Source organism: Budorcas taxicolor, chromosome 15 (assembly GCF_023091745.1).
Source record: "Budorcas taxicolor isolate Tak-1 chromosome 15, Takin1.1, whole genome shotgun sequence".
Taxonomy (NCBI): domain Eukaryota; kingdom Metazoa; phylum Chordata; class Mammalia; order Artiodactyla; family Bovidae; genus Budorcas; species Budorcas taxicolor.
This window is the reverse complement of record NC_068924.1, coordinates 34,534,187-34,548,264: the sequence shown is the minus strand read 5'-3', so window position 1 is coordinate 34,548,264 and position 14,078 is coordinate 34,534,187. Positions and strand designations below refer to the sequence as shown.

The 14,078-nt window shown below is 52.7% G+C and overlaps 1 protein-coding gene across 1 annotated transcript in view; it reads right to left on the bottom strand.

Moving 5' to 3' along the window:
• The window catches only part of ABCC8 (ATP binding cassette subfamily C member 8), an 80,748-nt gene that overhangs the window by 28,032 nt on the left and 38,638 nt on the right, over positions 1-14,078 (bottom strand). The window contains exons 11-16 of the mRNA XM_052652230.1: positions 10,136-10,176; positions 8,820-8,965; positions 6,202-6,307; positions 5,947-6,063; positions 5,492-5,567; positions 4,646-4,751 (exon numbers count right to left, since the gene is read on the bottom strand). Coding sequence (XP_052508190.1) covers positions 4,646-4,751; positions 5,492-5,567; positions 5,947-6,063; positions 6,202-6,307; positions 8,820-8,965; positions 10,136-10,176 — 592 coding nt within the window. The remainder of the gene's footprint in view (positions 1-4,645; positions 4,752-5,491; positions 5,568-5,946; positions 6,064-6,201; positions 6,308-8,819; positions 8,966-10,135; positions 10,177-14,078) is intronic.

Genomic DNA, 14,078 nt, shown 5'->3' with positions numbered 1-14,078 from the left:
GACCGCTTATCAGAATGTTTTCCTCTTAAAAAAACAAGAAAAAAAGAATGTTTTCCTCTTAATGATCAAGGAGAGAGTTTGCAAATTCCAGGTTAATGGTGCATCAGAGCACAGAGCTGGGCTGGGGCAGGTGAGTATCATCAGAGAGAATTTTGAAAGCTGCACAGTTTTCCCAGAGACCTGGAGCCCAACAGCTGATGTGTGGGATCTGCTCAGGGCGGCCACAGTAATTCTTCAGCCTGGAATTCAGGGAGGTACCCCTGAACTCCGGACAGAAGCCCCACAGGCTTCTGTCCACCTAAGACTGGTGAGCCCCCTGAGGGTGGGGCCAGGTCTTCTCCTTTGTAGCTTACACAGAGTGGCTCACAAAATACACATCCCATGTGGACACTGCATTGGACTAACCCTCCAGCCCCACCTCCAAGGAGCTCAGTGTCCTGGAGGAGGCAGACACACAAGCATGTGATATGAGGCCACACAAAGAGGATTTGTACATTCTAAATGTTGGTGGAGAAGTTGGGTGGTAGAATTATGGGTGAGGGAAACAGCCTGGGCCAAGGTGTGTGGGAAGGAGAGAGACATAAAGACGTATTTAATGGCAGTCTCCTAAAGGTCATAAACTGTTCCCAGTTCATTCATTTAGCAAATGAATTCATTTAGCAAAGGCACTGTAAATACAGAGAGACAAATAAGATATGATCTTTGTCCCCAGGGAGCTCACTGCAGTCTCTCCTGGGAGACAGGCTGGGGTATAATTAAAGAGCAATAGGGGAATTTTTTTCCTGGCATAGAAGTACATTGTCAAAGAATAATATTTACACTAATATTTATAGGGCACTTGGTATGTGCCAGGTTAAGCCTCACATTAACTCCGTGGGTAATAAGGGGAAACTGGTGCAGAAAGGTCACAGAATTTCCCAAAGGATGGAGTCCAGATTTGAACTCGGGCAGCCTGCCTCCTGAACTTTTGATCCTATGCGCTCAGCAGTACTGCTCATCGTTTTCGAGGAAGGAATAAATGAATGGTGCACACACAAACCCTTCTCCCAGAGCATTCTCTGTTGTGTGCCTCCTACTCCCCCAAATCCCTGTCTTGGGCCTCCTGGGACTCTTTCTGGCTGCCTGGTTACCAGGTCTCAGCCCTGGTATGGATTAAAAAAAAATATGGGAGCAACCTGGCATTGCCCTCACCTCTGGCTGCAAACAGGCAGGCCCTTGGGAGGGGCTGCTGGATCAAACGCTATTTCGCTCCTGGTTCATTTTGCAAGTGTATCATCTCCCTGCAGACCTAGGGAGGTCTGAGGCATGGAGCTCCTGCAAGAAATGGAGAAGGGCCCTTAACATACAGCCCCTACACTTAACTCCCTGCCAGGGTAGGTGGGCCAGGCAGAGCTGTGTACAAGCCAGGATTCTGAGAGCATATGAAGCCAATGAGCCATGTCTGGCCAGCCTACTCCTTCTTCCAGTTATAATGAGCTTGGGGCTGGTCTCCCTTCCTGTGGCCTCTCTCTCTCCCATCCCTCATCCTGTATCATCACTACCTTTCCTCTACAGCCTTCAGACTAAATCTTATTTCCTGGGCCTGGTACACAGGGTGTCTGACCTCAGCTCAGCCTACATTTTCAGTTCTGACCTTCACCAGCAGCCCCCACACCCACTGCTCTGGGCACCAGAACCACATCCTCTCACATCAGCATGCCTTTGCCCACCCCCGATACCCCTGCCTGGAACACCTTCCCCTCCCACCCCTGCCTCTTACATCTGATGAAGCCACAAGGGTCCCTCAAAACTCAGACACCATGTCCACATGAGTCTTTTCTCCTTGACCTCAGAGTTCACTCTTCCTCTGTGCTTGATGGTGGCACGAGGTGGCACCATGGCACTGGATATCTGTTCCCCTCCTTTGGAAGCAGGACCACGTCTTCACGATCTTTGCATTCCTATTGCTGTGCCTGGGGTCTGGCATACAGCAGGCGCTCGATAAGTATGGGGTGAGTAAATAGACCAATGCAGAGAAACCAGAGCACAAGCTGAGTCACGGACGAATTCTCACAGCTTCTCAGGGTGGGCTGCAGGCTACCCTGACGTGCTCGCTATGCTTGGGAGGGAAACCGAGCCATGGAAGAGGGCAAAGTAGCTTCTGGAGACACGAGATCCTCCCTGAGCCTCAAACAGAACCAGGAAGTGGGGCCCAAGCTGCCTGCTGGGGAGAGTGAGTGTCCATGCAGACAGAGCTGTGAGCAGAGATGTGGTGGTTCTGCGGGGGTCGGGGGGCAGGGCATCACAGCCATAGCGGCTGCTGGCCTTGACCGTCAGGCTGGCTGTTTCTTCATGTTGCTCTCCAGCCCCTTCTCTCTCAGCACACAGTGGAAAGCCCATGCACTTGAGCACTTAAGTGTACATTCCACTTCTGCCATTTAAGAGCTGGGTGGCCCAGGGCAACCTACTTCTCCTCAGTTTTCTCATCTGTTAGATCAGGATATTGAGAACGCCTGCCTCATAGAGTTTGGTGAAGACTGACCAAGACAATGAAGGAAATAAAGTGCCTTACGCAGTAATCTTGCACAAAAGAGCTGCTCCAACTCCCTGGAGAGACCCCCTAGGGCTGGGGCAGAGGCTTCCAAAGAGAAAGGAGGAGCAGTCAGACCCTGAGAGCTTAGACAGGAGGTGGGAGCTGAGGCTGAGGCCTCTGCAGAGGACAGAGAGGTCTGATGCTGGTGTAAAAGGGCACGCAAGGGTGAGGCGGGTGGGGAGGAGATGAAGGAAGTGGGACAAAGGGGACAGGATCACAGAGGCTGAGCCGGATGCAGAAACGGGAATCCAGGAGTGACCCCAGTCTCTGAGCAGTGTAATCCCATCCAGGAAATCCCACCCTGCCCTGAGAGAGGGCCTGGATCCAGCTTGCCCTCTACATGGAAATTGGAGAATAATCTCTGGAGCTAAAACCCAAGGGACCCCAGCCCAAGGCAGCAGGCAGGCTTGAGGGAAAGAGTCCAGGCTTGGGACTCTGGTCCACACGCTGAGCATGTCACCCCACCTTGCTGTCCTCAGTTCTTACTTCTGTGAAATGGGGTAATAGCACCCAGCCGGAGGATCCAATGAGCTCGTGTGTGCAGTGCACCTAGCAAAGGCCTCCGCATGGCGGGTGCGCAGTGACATCAGTAGTTTTGTTCGGCTCACAGTTCACTGGGGTTTCCTGTCTTCCTGTCACAGATATACACAGGCAGCCAATGGCAGGGCTCCTCCCTCCAAAGTCCTGAGAGGCAGTTGGCACCAGGGTCTGGCAATCCAATGCCTGGACCTTTCCAGTCAGGCTGTGTTGAGAAACACCTGAATAAGATGGGAAATGGAGGCAGAGACCCTGTGCCCCCAGACACACCACATTCCCAGTGGAATTAAGGTTCCTGAGACTGAAGTTATAGGAAACCCAAGGAGCTCATTGCCAGCCCATAGACCTGTTGAGGAAGGAAACTTGCCATTTGTTGGGTGCACTGTTCAGGGGCATTTTGGAAAAGCAGAAAATTGGGGTGCCTGTTCCAAGGCCTTTCTCTCTGCTCAGCCTGCTCTCAAGTTGGTGAAAAAACCTGACATCTTGAATGCTAATTTGCCCCTAGAAATGATTGCGAGGGAAAGTTTGTCCTCTGTTGAATTGGCCTCGACTTTTATTTCTGAAACCTTGATCAGATCCCTCTTTCTCTTGGATACTTAGGGGCAGGGAGATGTTGGGGGGCAGAGGGTGGTGGACTCCAACCCAGGTTACCTGTTGACTGCCGTAGCCATGTTCTGCCCAGGTTTTTGAACAGCTTTCCCACCCTCTTCATTTCTTGGCTCTTCTTTTCTTACTTTCAAAAAAGCTTTTATCATATATGTATCTTTAATCAACTAGTTTCAAGATTGACTCAGGCTGGGGTTCGGCTCTTTAATTGAGATAGTAATCTTTGCCCAGAATCCCACATTTGCCTGATTTATCTCTGGTTCTTTGAAATACGCACTGACTGGTCTGTATCAGCTTTGCTGATGACCAAGCCAGAAACCAACGTTCGTGTTACGGATCCCCATGCTGGGAGGCAGTGCAGCTGAGTGAACATGGAGTTTGGAGTCAAACAGAACTGAGTTTGAATTCCAGCTTTGCCACTAATTGGGTAGGTGAATTAGGGCAAATAGTTTGGCCCTTCTGTCCAAAATGAGATCTGTTAACAGTACTCACCTTTGTGGTTTTCGTTAAGAATTAAATGAAATAAATAGTGTGTGCAGAGGACTTAGCAAAGTACCTGGCACATAGTGAAAGTGTTAATCACTCAGACCCCAGGGACTGTAGCCCGCCAAGCTCTTCTGTCCATGGTATTTCCCAGGCAAGAATACTGGAGTGGGTTGCCATTTCCTTCTCCAGGGGATCTTCCTGACCCAGGGATTGAACCCAGGTGCCTGCTTTGCAGGCAGATTCGTTGCCATCTGAGACACCAGGGAAGTCCTTGGCACAATGTGAAGGCTAATGCTAATGATGGTAACAAGAGTAGAAAGTGAGTGCTTGTGGAACACACTCAACACAGGCATGACGTACCCCGCACTGAGAACGGCTGCAAGGAGGGCTGCCCACCTGCCCGCTGTCTTTCCACTGTCTGAGCCCGGAAGGTGCACACAGTACCTGTTCCAGAAGACGGCCCCCGAGAGCTTCTGCATCTCCCCCAGGGTGGCGAGGAGGAGCGAGGACTTGCCGCAGCCCACCTGCCCCACGATCATGGTCAGCTGGCCTGCAGGCAGGGAGGGCAGCAGGGGGAGCGGAGGCCAGAGGGAGTCTGAACAACCACCACCCAGAAAGACAGACAGACACACCCAACTCTGGGGCCCCCACATGCTCTTCTCCTACCTCGAATCGCCAGGGAGTCCTTTCCTCCTTTGAGCCTTTCCTTCTGGAAACCCACACCCTATCCCTGGCTCCCCACGTCCTCCTACTGCTAGTTCCCTGCCCTTTCCTGAGGGCCTACGTCTCTCTCCAGCGCTCTCCAGTGTGAGCTCAGTGCCTCCTGGTCCCCACAAAGGCCACCCTATCCTTCCCCTTCCCATGCTTTGCTTAAGCTGCTGCTTCTGCTGGACCGTCCACCCTGCTCACGCCCTGAAGGACCCTGCCCATTCTTGGAGTCCCCAGCTCTTTCACAACGCTTTCCCTGGCTACTGGGGATCACCTTTCCTTTTGTGAAGCACCCACTCTGTCTGCAACAGATGGTTTGACATCAAGGCCCCGCTGTCTTGCCCTGTTCTTGCTGCTGCTCTCCCACCAAGCACCTGGACTCCCCGGGGAAGGAGCCCAGCCCCTCTCTAGCCTTCATACCCAGAGCACCCACCAAGAGTGCACACACAGCAGCTGCTCAGTCGGTCCTGATTTTTCTTTTTCTCTCCTTGTCATTCAGTGGAACATGGGGAGGGGGCATTTCAGACATGATTCCGAGGGGGACACGCCTAGATCACGATGGAAGGGTGGGCCGGGCCATACCTCGGGGGATGCGGATGGTGATGTTGGACAGTGTGGGGATTCCATCAGGGGTCCACGTGAAGAAGCCTCCAATGATCTTCATGAGGGGCACCCCACCAACCAGAAGAGAGCAGAAAGGCAGCTGAGTTTGGTGTGAATAGTCTTGCCTCCCCTCCCCCATGAAAGCAAAGATTAAGAAAACCACCTCCAAGGCAGGGGAGTGGGGGCATGGCCTTCTCATGCAGACCTCTACCTGAGGCACCCTCCCCAGAGGATGGCCACAGGTCCCCCCAGCTGGTGGAGATTGAAGCACTGGCCCCGGTCTCAGGACTCCTATGGACACTACAGGCTTGCAGGGTGACCTCCATTCAGGGCAGAGGGCTCAGGACACCGGGGTCTGGTCCTTCAGATGTTGTGCTTCCTTGTGGAGATGGTGCTCGGTGGCTGGGCATGGAGGTGCAGGGTCTAGGACTCACCTGGACACAGCAGTTGTCAGCATCCCCATCTGTGCCAGGGGCCAGGCTCTGCAGCGGGTTTGTGAGGCCCCTACAATCCTCCCGGGCTGGACGCTTGCGGTTCACAACCTTGAGGGGCTGGAGTTGATTAGAGGAGGTGAGGGCCCAGGGGCTGGGAGCTGTGCAAGGAAGCTGAGGCAGGACAACAGCAGGGCTCGAGCTGCAGGCGTTGGGGAAATACACTGGGGTGGGGGTGCAGGGCAGGGGGGCACTCACCACCGCCTGGTACTTGCTGACCTGGCCCTGGGGCGCAGGTTCTCGCGGAGCACACTGCTCCTCACGGATCTCTGCACTGGACAGGAACTCACTCAGCTTTTGCACACTGCAGAGGAAGCGCAGACACCCCTCACCCTGCCGGGGGGGCAGAGGGGAGGGGAGAGGGAGGAGGGCGAGGCCTGAGAGGGCAGTTCTGAGAAGACTTCAGGTTCCAGCTGTGGCCCCACAAAGCCCACACAGGAGGGGAGAGACCAGGGCCATTCCGTGGGGGCAATAGGAGTTACTAGGGTTATTAGTGTTGACTAGTCAGCTGGAGTAGGTTAGGGCGTGGATTAGGAGGGACTGACTAGTTTTACGGAGAAGGCAATGGTACCCCACTCCAGCACTCTTGCCTGGAAAATCCCATGGATGGAGGAGCCTGGTGGGCCCGCAGTCCATGGGGTCGCTAAGAATCGGACACGACTGAGCAACTTCACTTTCACTTTTGACTTTCATACATTGGAGAAGGAAATGGCAACCCACTCCAGTGTTCTTGCCTGGAGAATCCCAGGGACGGGGGAGCATCATGGGCTGCCGTCTATGGAGTCGCACAGATTTGGACACGACTGAAGCGACTTAGCAGCAGCAGCAGACTAGTTTTAGGGTTAGTTTAACGTTAGTTGGTTAGTCTGGTTATTAGACTGAAGGATAGTTGGTGTTGGGCTTTATTGGTTACTATTAGAGTTCTGACAGGTTAGTTAGGATTAGGATTGGCTATTAACCATTGAGTTGGGGCTTCCCTGGTGGCTCAGACAGCAGAGAATCTGCTTGCAATGCAAGAGACCCATGTTCAATCCTGGGATCAGGAAGATCCACTGGAGAAGGGAATGGCTAACCACTCCAGTACGCTTTCCTGGAGAATTCCATGGACAGAGGAGCCTGGCAGGCTACACAGCGGACACTGTTAAATGCTTTATAAGCACATAATTGAATCCCCATTAAATAATTTGATCTTGCTGGGGGAGGTGTGGAAGAGGTATTATTCCCAACTCAAGGAAGAAAAGGTTATTCTCCACCCCAAGGATTTCCTTACGAACTCAGAGGGGGTTCCAGAAGCTTCACTTGATTCATTCTCTCTTATCCCTAGGGGTGGGCAAGGTGTCTGGGGAATCTTGAGAACTGTTCAGACAATCCCAACTTTTGCTTAAATTTGCAATAGCCTGGGGCCACCCCACCCCTATTTCTATTTTGAGCGTGCACTCCCTCCCCATACAAGGAGCAGAATGCCAGCCTCTGCCTGCTTCTCCTTCTGTCCCCCCCAACACACCTTGGTGGGGTGGTGCGGGGGCGAGGAGTGGGAGATGGAGCTGACTTAGGGTAAAGCTTCAGGCTGTGTCATGTTCCCACTTTCAGCCCAGAGTCTGGTCTCCTTTTTTAAAAAGGCTGTAGCTATCCTAAGGTGAGATGAGGAGTATTTATATACAAATGCTTCTGGGTCAGGCAAGAGATTCCCCATAGCTATAACACCTTTGAATATATGGGTTCTACACAGAATCATTGGCTGGGGTAAGGGTGGGGGAGGAGGGTTGACCCTTAGTAGTTTCACAATGTCACTAAAAGTGAGTCAACACAGTTGACCCTGGAAATGGGAGCTAATCCCGTTCCAGCCAGCTACTCCCTAGTGAGATTCTCCTATGACCACAGCTCTGCTGTCTTATGCCCCTCCATCCTCGACCTTCTTTCCATCAGCTACTTCATTCCAACAGCCACCCCTCCTGCCAGGTGCCTCGGACCTGCCAGGGTCCAGGAGAGGGATGTCACTTCCCTCAAGGCTGGAGGGGTTTGAGTACAGAGGACGTTTGTTCCTGTCTGGTCCCACTGGTGATAAGGAAGGACATAGCCAGCTCTCCCCAGAGGCACGCCTGGCCCTTGCTTTCACAAAGCTAGTTCAGAGGCCTCGGGAGATCTTCACACTCCAGCTGTGGCATTCCCCAGCCAGAGCCTCAGCCTTCTACCTCCAGGCTTTCACTCCCAAGAAGGCGATGCCTCTGGGAGAGTGGCAGAGTCACCACTGGGCTCTTGAGCCTTAAGTGGGGCCTCCCAGCGCGCAGGCCAGTTGGAGACGGGGGGTGCAGGTGCTTGGGGAAAGCCTCTTCACCGACTGGGACTGTGAAGGCGCTGAGTCCCGTGGAGAGACCTCAGGTGTTCAGCTTGGGGAAGACAAGGATTTCAGGGATGCCTTCTAACATCTGCGGGGCTGTCATCACGTGGGAGAGGGATGACGTTCATTCTGAGTGGCTCTGGAAGGCAGAACTTGGAGCAATGGTTAGAATTTATGAGGATATACCAAGTTCGGCTCAATGTTGATTTTTTTTTTTATGGAGTTGTCTTGAAGGTGACCTTGAGTTCCCTCTCCTTGGAGGACATAAGAAATTCGGCTAGTCCTCCTTGGGGATGGTGTAGAGGGGAGCTACACATGGACAATGTCCCCCTGAGCAACCACAACCAGCTTCAGCGAAGCCCACAGCAACGGGCAGGTGTGTCCCGGGACCAAACAGCTGTGGTTGCCGTGGTCGCCGGAGCGAGCCTGGGCCCGACACGTGAGCAGCCTGTCGCCCTGGCCGGGCCCCTCCTCTCACCTGACCAGAGCCTTGACTGTGGACCGGACCACGCTGGACAGCAGGAACAGCGGCGTGACCAGGATGTGGAAGAGCGAGAGGGAGGCGAAGGCCACCGACGGGGAGAAGTCGGCCTCTCTGAAGAAGCTGACATGGCCCACGAAGGTCTGTGGACAGAGGCAGAAGTGAGGCGGAGCAGAGTGGGGTTCAGGGCATGGGCCCCTCCCACACTGGCGGCCCTCAGTCCCCAGGGAAGGAAACCAGAAGCGGGGAGCAAGGGACCCGGCAGAACTTCTGGCTGGAGATGCTGTCATCCTCAGGGTCATCTCATGGAACCGTCCCTCCTGGCCCTGCCTCCTTCATTCCAGGAACACCAGGAGCCCTCAGGTTAGGTCAGCTCTGCCCACTCTCAGACAAGAGTCCTCAGCCGCAAAATGTAAACATGCTAATTACAAAACCACCTCCTCAGCTGTGCCCCCCAGTCTCTGGCTACCTGGCTTGGCTCGGCAGCCTCTGTTACCCAGAGTTCCTCAAGAGCCAGGCTGGGAACCAGCCCAATAAATCGTGTTGAAAGTGAATTCCCAAGCGTGACTGACAGGTTGTGAACTTGACACAGTTCAGGGACTCCGGCCCGAGGGGAAAGAAATGCATCTTTTTAAAGAACAGCAGTGGTCACAGAAGCCAAGGATGGGAGTCCTGAGAGAAGGCGCTGTGGGCGTGTGGCCTTTTTGGAGGGGCGTGCTGCTGGCCCCCACTACTCAGCTCCCACACAGCTTTGGCCAAAATTGCTTTAGAAAACCACCACTGTGATATTTAATGACATGGAGAATTGTTTGTGTCATAGTCTTAAATTTTAAAAAGGCTGCAAAACTGCATGTGAAGCACAATCCTATTTTTGTAAAAATGCTGTATTCAGTGACTCAAGAAAAGACTGGAAAGAAACACATTGAAGTTGTTGCCAGTGGGATTATGGGTGATTTAAGTTCTCTTTGCCTTTTCCCTTCTGAGTTCCCCAACATTTCTACAAAAACGTGTCTCACTTTTATAATGAAGAAGTTTGGTGGCAATTTTTTAAAGAAAGTTTAATGGCTCTCGAGACTAAGCATCAGGTCTTCCAGGCTGGGAGGCAGAGGTCTTGTCTGCCTAGATGGGGTGTGGAGAAGGGACCAGCTCCATATACAGACAGACTTGCCATCCATGACCCTATTCTCAGTGCCCCTGCTGAACCTAGCTTCTGAAGCCCCTGTGCAGAAAGGCAAAACCCTGGGAATCTCTCACTCCAGAAATCTCCACTGCCCTCCCCTCAACAATGGGAGATGGGGAAAGGATCCACTTACGATGAGGACAGCTGCAATGGGGATGGCCGTGTTCATGAAAACTGCGGAAGAAGCACAGAGGGAGTTTAGCAAGATGAAGAAGGCAGCTGGAGGTGAAGCTGCCCAGGTTGGACTGGAGGTCCTTACCCAGTCAGCAGGATGGAGCTGGGGCATGGGAGGGGCAGAAATCTTGGCCCTGTGGCACCTCTAGCTCCTTACCATGTGCCCTCAAGATGCTTATCCCCTGTCCTTGAGTCACATAAGCCTCTAAAGAAAGCATGAAATGCTCTTACTTTGCTCCATGTGGACAGTGTAAAGAAAGCCCTACGAGAAAATGGCAGGGGAAGGATTGGAGAGCTGGCGGCCTGTGGTCAAACGTGAGGTCAGCAGCATGCATTTCTGGGGGCACCGAGTTGCTTCTCCTTCCTCTGTCTCTGGTCCCTGAACCTCCTTGGACTGAGGCTTAGAGGATTCCCAGTTTCCCACGGCTCTTAGAACTTCCCTGGCGGCTCAGATGGTAAGGAATCTGCCTGCAATGTGAGAGACCTGGGTACAATCCCAGGGTCAGGAAGATCCCTTGGAGGAGGAAATGGCAACCCATGCCAATATTCTTGCTTGGAGAATCCTCATGGACAGAGGAACCTGATGGGCTACCGTCCACGGGGTCGCAAAGTGTCGGACACGACTGAGCAACTAACACTTTCACTCTCGCATAGCTCTTAGGAAGGATTTCAAACTCGTTCGCACTGAGGTATTAGTGACTGAGGACAGCTTGAAGCTTCCCTGGAGGCTCAGACGGTAAAGCGTCTGCCTGCAATGCGGGAGACCCAGGTTCGATTCCTGGGTCGGGAAGATCCCCTGGAGAAGGAAATGGCACTCCACTCCAGCACTCTTGCCTGGAAAATCCCATGGACGGAGGAGCCTGATAGGCTACAGTCCATGGGGTCGTAAAGAGTCGGACACGACTGAGCGACTTCACTTTCACTTTGACTTTTCCCAGCTCGAAGCAGGGACTGCCTTAGCTCTAAGGCTGAGAGTCCATGCCTAGGTGGGGCAGTAGGTTTCCTGCAACGGAGGCCCCTTTGTTGTTCTGTTTACAGAGCAGTCCTCAGACTCTTCACAGGGACCCCAAAGAGCAAAGAGGTCTGGACTTAAAGTCAGAGAAGGGTGGAGTCCTCATTTTTTTCTAACCTGTGTAATCCTGGGCTGATCGTTTACCTCCCTGGACCTCAGTTTCTTTCCCCTGAGTTTGTTAACTTGTACCGACTTGTTCCCACACTCAGGCATTCTCCAAGGTGAGAGCATGTAATGTAGGGAATAGGCTTCATGAAGCCTTAGTGCTACCTAAGTACTGCACCCCCCAGGCGGCTAGCTTAGCCCTGCTCCTCTGGCCCAATCTGTGAGATGCCCAAGGCATCCCTGACCCCTGGCCCAAACTTCTGGAGAGAGCACCCCTCTTGGAGTAAGAGATGCCCATTCTAGCTGCCATCTTCCCACCTCCTCCCCCTTCCTTCCTGGAGCCTCTTCCAGACCAGCCAAGAGTCTGGTGCTGCAATTAGCCAGATGAAAGCAGAAGGGGCCAGGAGCCAGAGGCCAAGGGCTAAGCCTATGCACATGGCCCCTGTTCAATGAATGGTGAAGCGTCTGACACTCTGAAGAATTCCAGATGTTCAACACCATTCCAAGCTGACTGTCTACTTACTCCAAGAGTCCAGCACCAGCGAGAACATCCACTGTGTGTGTTGGAGATGTGGAACCCCAAGGGAGAGGCAGAATGTGGCCCCTGCCCTCACGGGGCTCCCGGTCTGAGGAAGGAGGTAAGGAACTATGCTCCCAGGAGGCACCTTATAGGGTGGGAGACAGGGAACATGCCCCTGTGGGGCTCTCAAGCAAATAGGAAAGACACTGTTCCCATCTTTGGGGAATTCCTGACCTACGGGCCCTGCCATTGGAGGGCTCCCTGTCTCATGGAGAAGATATGACTGGAGCCCTAGGGGCACTGCCCATGTCTTTGACCACAGGGCTTTTTATCAACACTAATGTCATACATGACGGTGCTTTGACTGCCCTTCCCGGATGAAGGCTCCACGGCCTCCTGGTGCCCACCACAATGCCACAGCCCTCCCTCATGGCCCTCTTACACTGCAGGGGGCAGGATATAAGCAGTGTTGGTTTCCCCACAGCACAGGGAACCCAGATCTGGCACGCAGGACACAGCACGGTCATCACTGGCTGGGGAGAGGGAGGGAGAGGACGATGCCCATCGGGCCTGGGCCCTGGACCATCACCATACAGCTCGAAAGACAGGTAGCCTCGCCCTCGGAGCTCCCTCAGGGCAGATGGCACCTTCTGTTCCTCTCCTGCCCATCCTGTCAACAGGAACTTGTGCACCCCACCCTGCCCCAGGCCAAGACCCCGCCCACACATGCGGGGGCCCAGCTCCCAGCTGAAGAACAGGCCAGGAAGTTAGATTATAAACCGGTATGGCTCGCTCAGAAAGCATTCTGGTGCTTCATAGCTAGAGCTGCACAGAAGTTCAGACCTTCTGAGCCTGTAATCTCTCTCCTGGGAATTTATCCCGAATAATCACTCAAGAGAAGCACAAAGCTCTCAGTAAGACGGTGTTAGCCGCAGCACTATCTGTCACAGCAAAATGAAAACCGCAACCACAGCAAAGAGCCCTGAAACGAAGTAAACTGGAAACCTCTAACAGGAGCAGCTGTTTTAGTAAACAAGGGACAGCAACTCCAGGCAGACTTTACAGTCAGGAAATGTGTGACAATTGACATTTTGTTCTACTCCGTGTTTTCCTTGATCGTGATTTTTAAATTTATATATATATATATATTTCTACTTTATTGTCCTCATTCTTGTAGCTGCCTGAACTCCTTTCAGGAATGAGACCAGCTATACATAAATCTGAAAAGGAGCATTCCAAAGCTGATGCAGCAACACGGAGAACACAAGTGATATATAATTAGCTTCTGTCCCGTTCTGGCTATTGTATAGAGACGCTAAGAATGAAAATGTCATTCCCCATTGTCCTCACTCTCTTTTGGAAGGATGGCCTTCTTACAGGGAGCTCTGGGTCACTCTCAGGGGTGGGGGTTGGGTGAATAGACTCACCAGCTGCAAGATCAGCCCATTAGGACCTGGGGTGAACACAGCTGGAACTGGGGGTGTCGGTGCTAGAGACTGGGAGGTGTTAGCTGCAGGCATGCTACAAGGTCTGGCATCTCTCTGCACTCAGCAGACCCCCCTGTGCCTGGGATGAAGGTATGATGGGGTGGGGCGGGAAGGGAGCTGGGCATCCCTTCAAGCTGTCATGGCTAGAAGACCTGAGACCTTGCCTCCATTTCCCTGAACCACATAAGGGCCTATAGGAGGAGTGGGAAATAAGACCAAGAATAGATTTCTCTCTGACTTTGGCATGGGGTGGGCTGACTCACTTTGATGTGATCTAGGAAAAAATTTAAAGAAGAAAAACATGACAGTGCTCAAACCTTGAATGTTGGGGAGTAGGAAATACTGTTAAATAACACGAAGTGAAAGCAGAAGATTACGAAACGAGGTGTGAGTGTGATGCTGTTATGGAAAAGTTTAGTTGTGTGTAGGCAGGCCTGAAAGGCCACCTTTAAAAGGGAAAGCCTTTCTGTAACAGCACAGAGTTAAGGACAGATATTGTTTTAATAACCCCCTCCTCCTTTAAGAAATATTCGTTCAGAAATTGAGGGTCTCCTCTGTTCCAGGCATTGTGTTCCAGGCAACCAACATAATCCCTCACTACTGAGGGGCACAGTGGTGAACAACGGTGTCGACCCTCAAACAAAACAAAATAACACATCCACTGAACACAAAGCAGGGCTCGGACAGCCCGCTCCCCGCTGGCTTTGGTCAAGGAATGCTGCCTGGCCCGCGGGTGCCAGCCCCCACAATGTAACAACAGGAGCTTTTCATCTCCAAA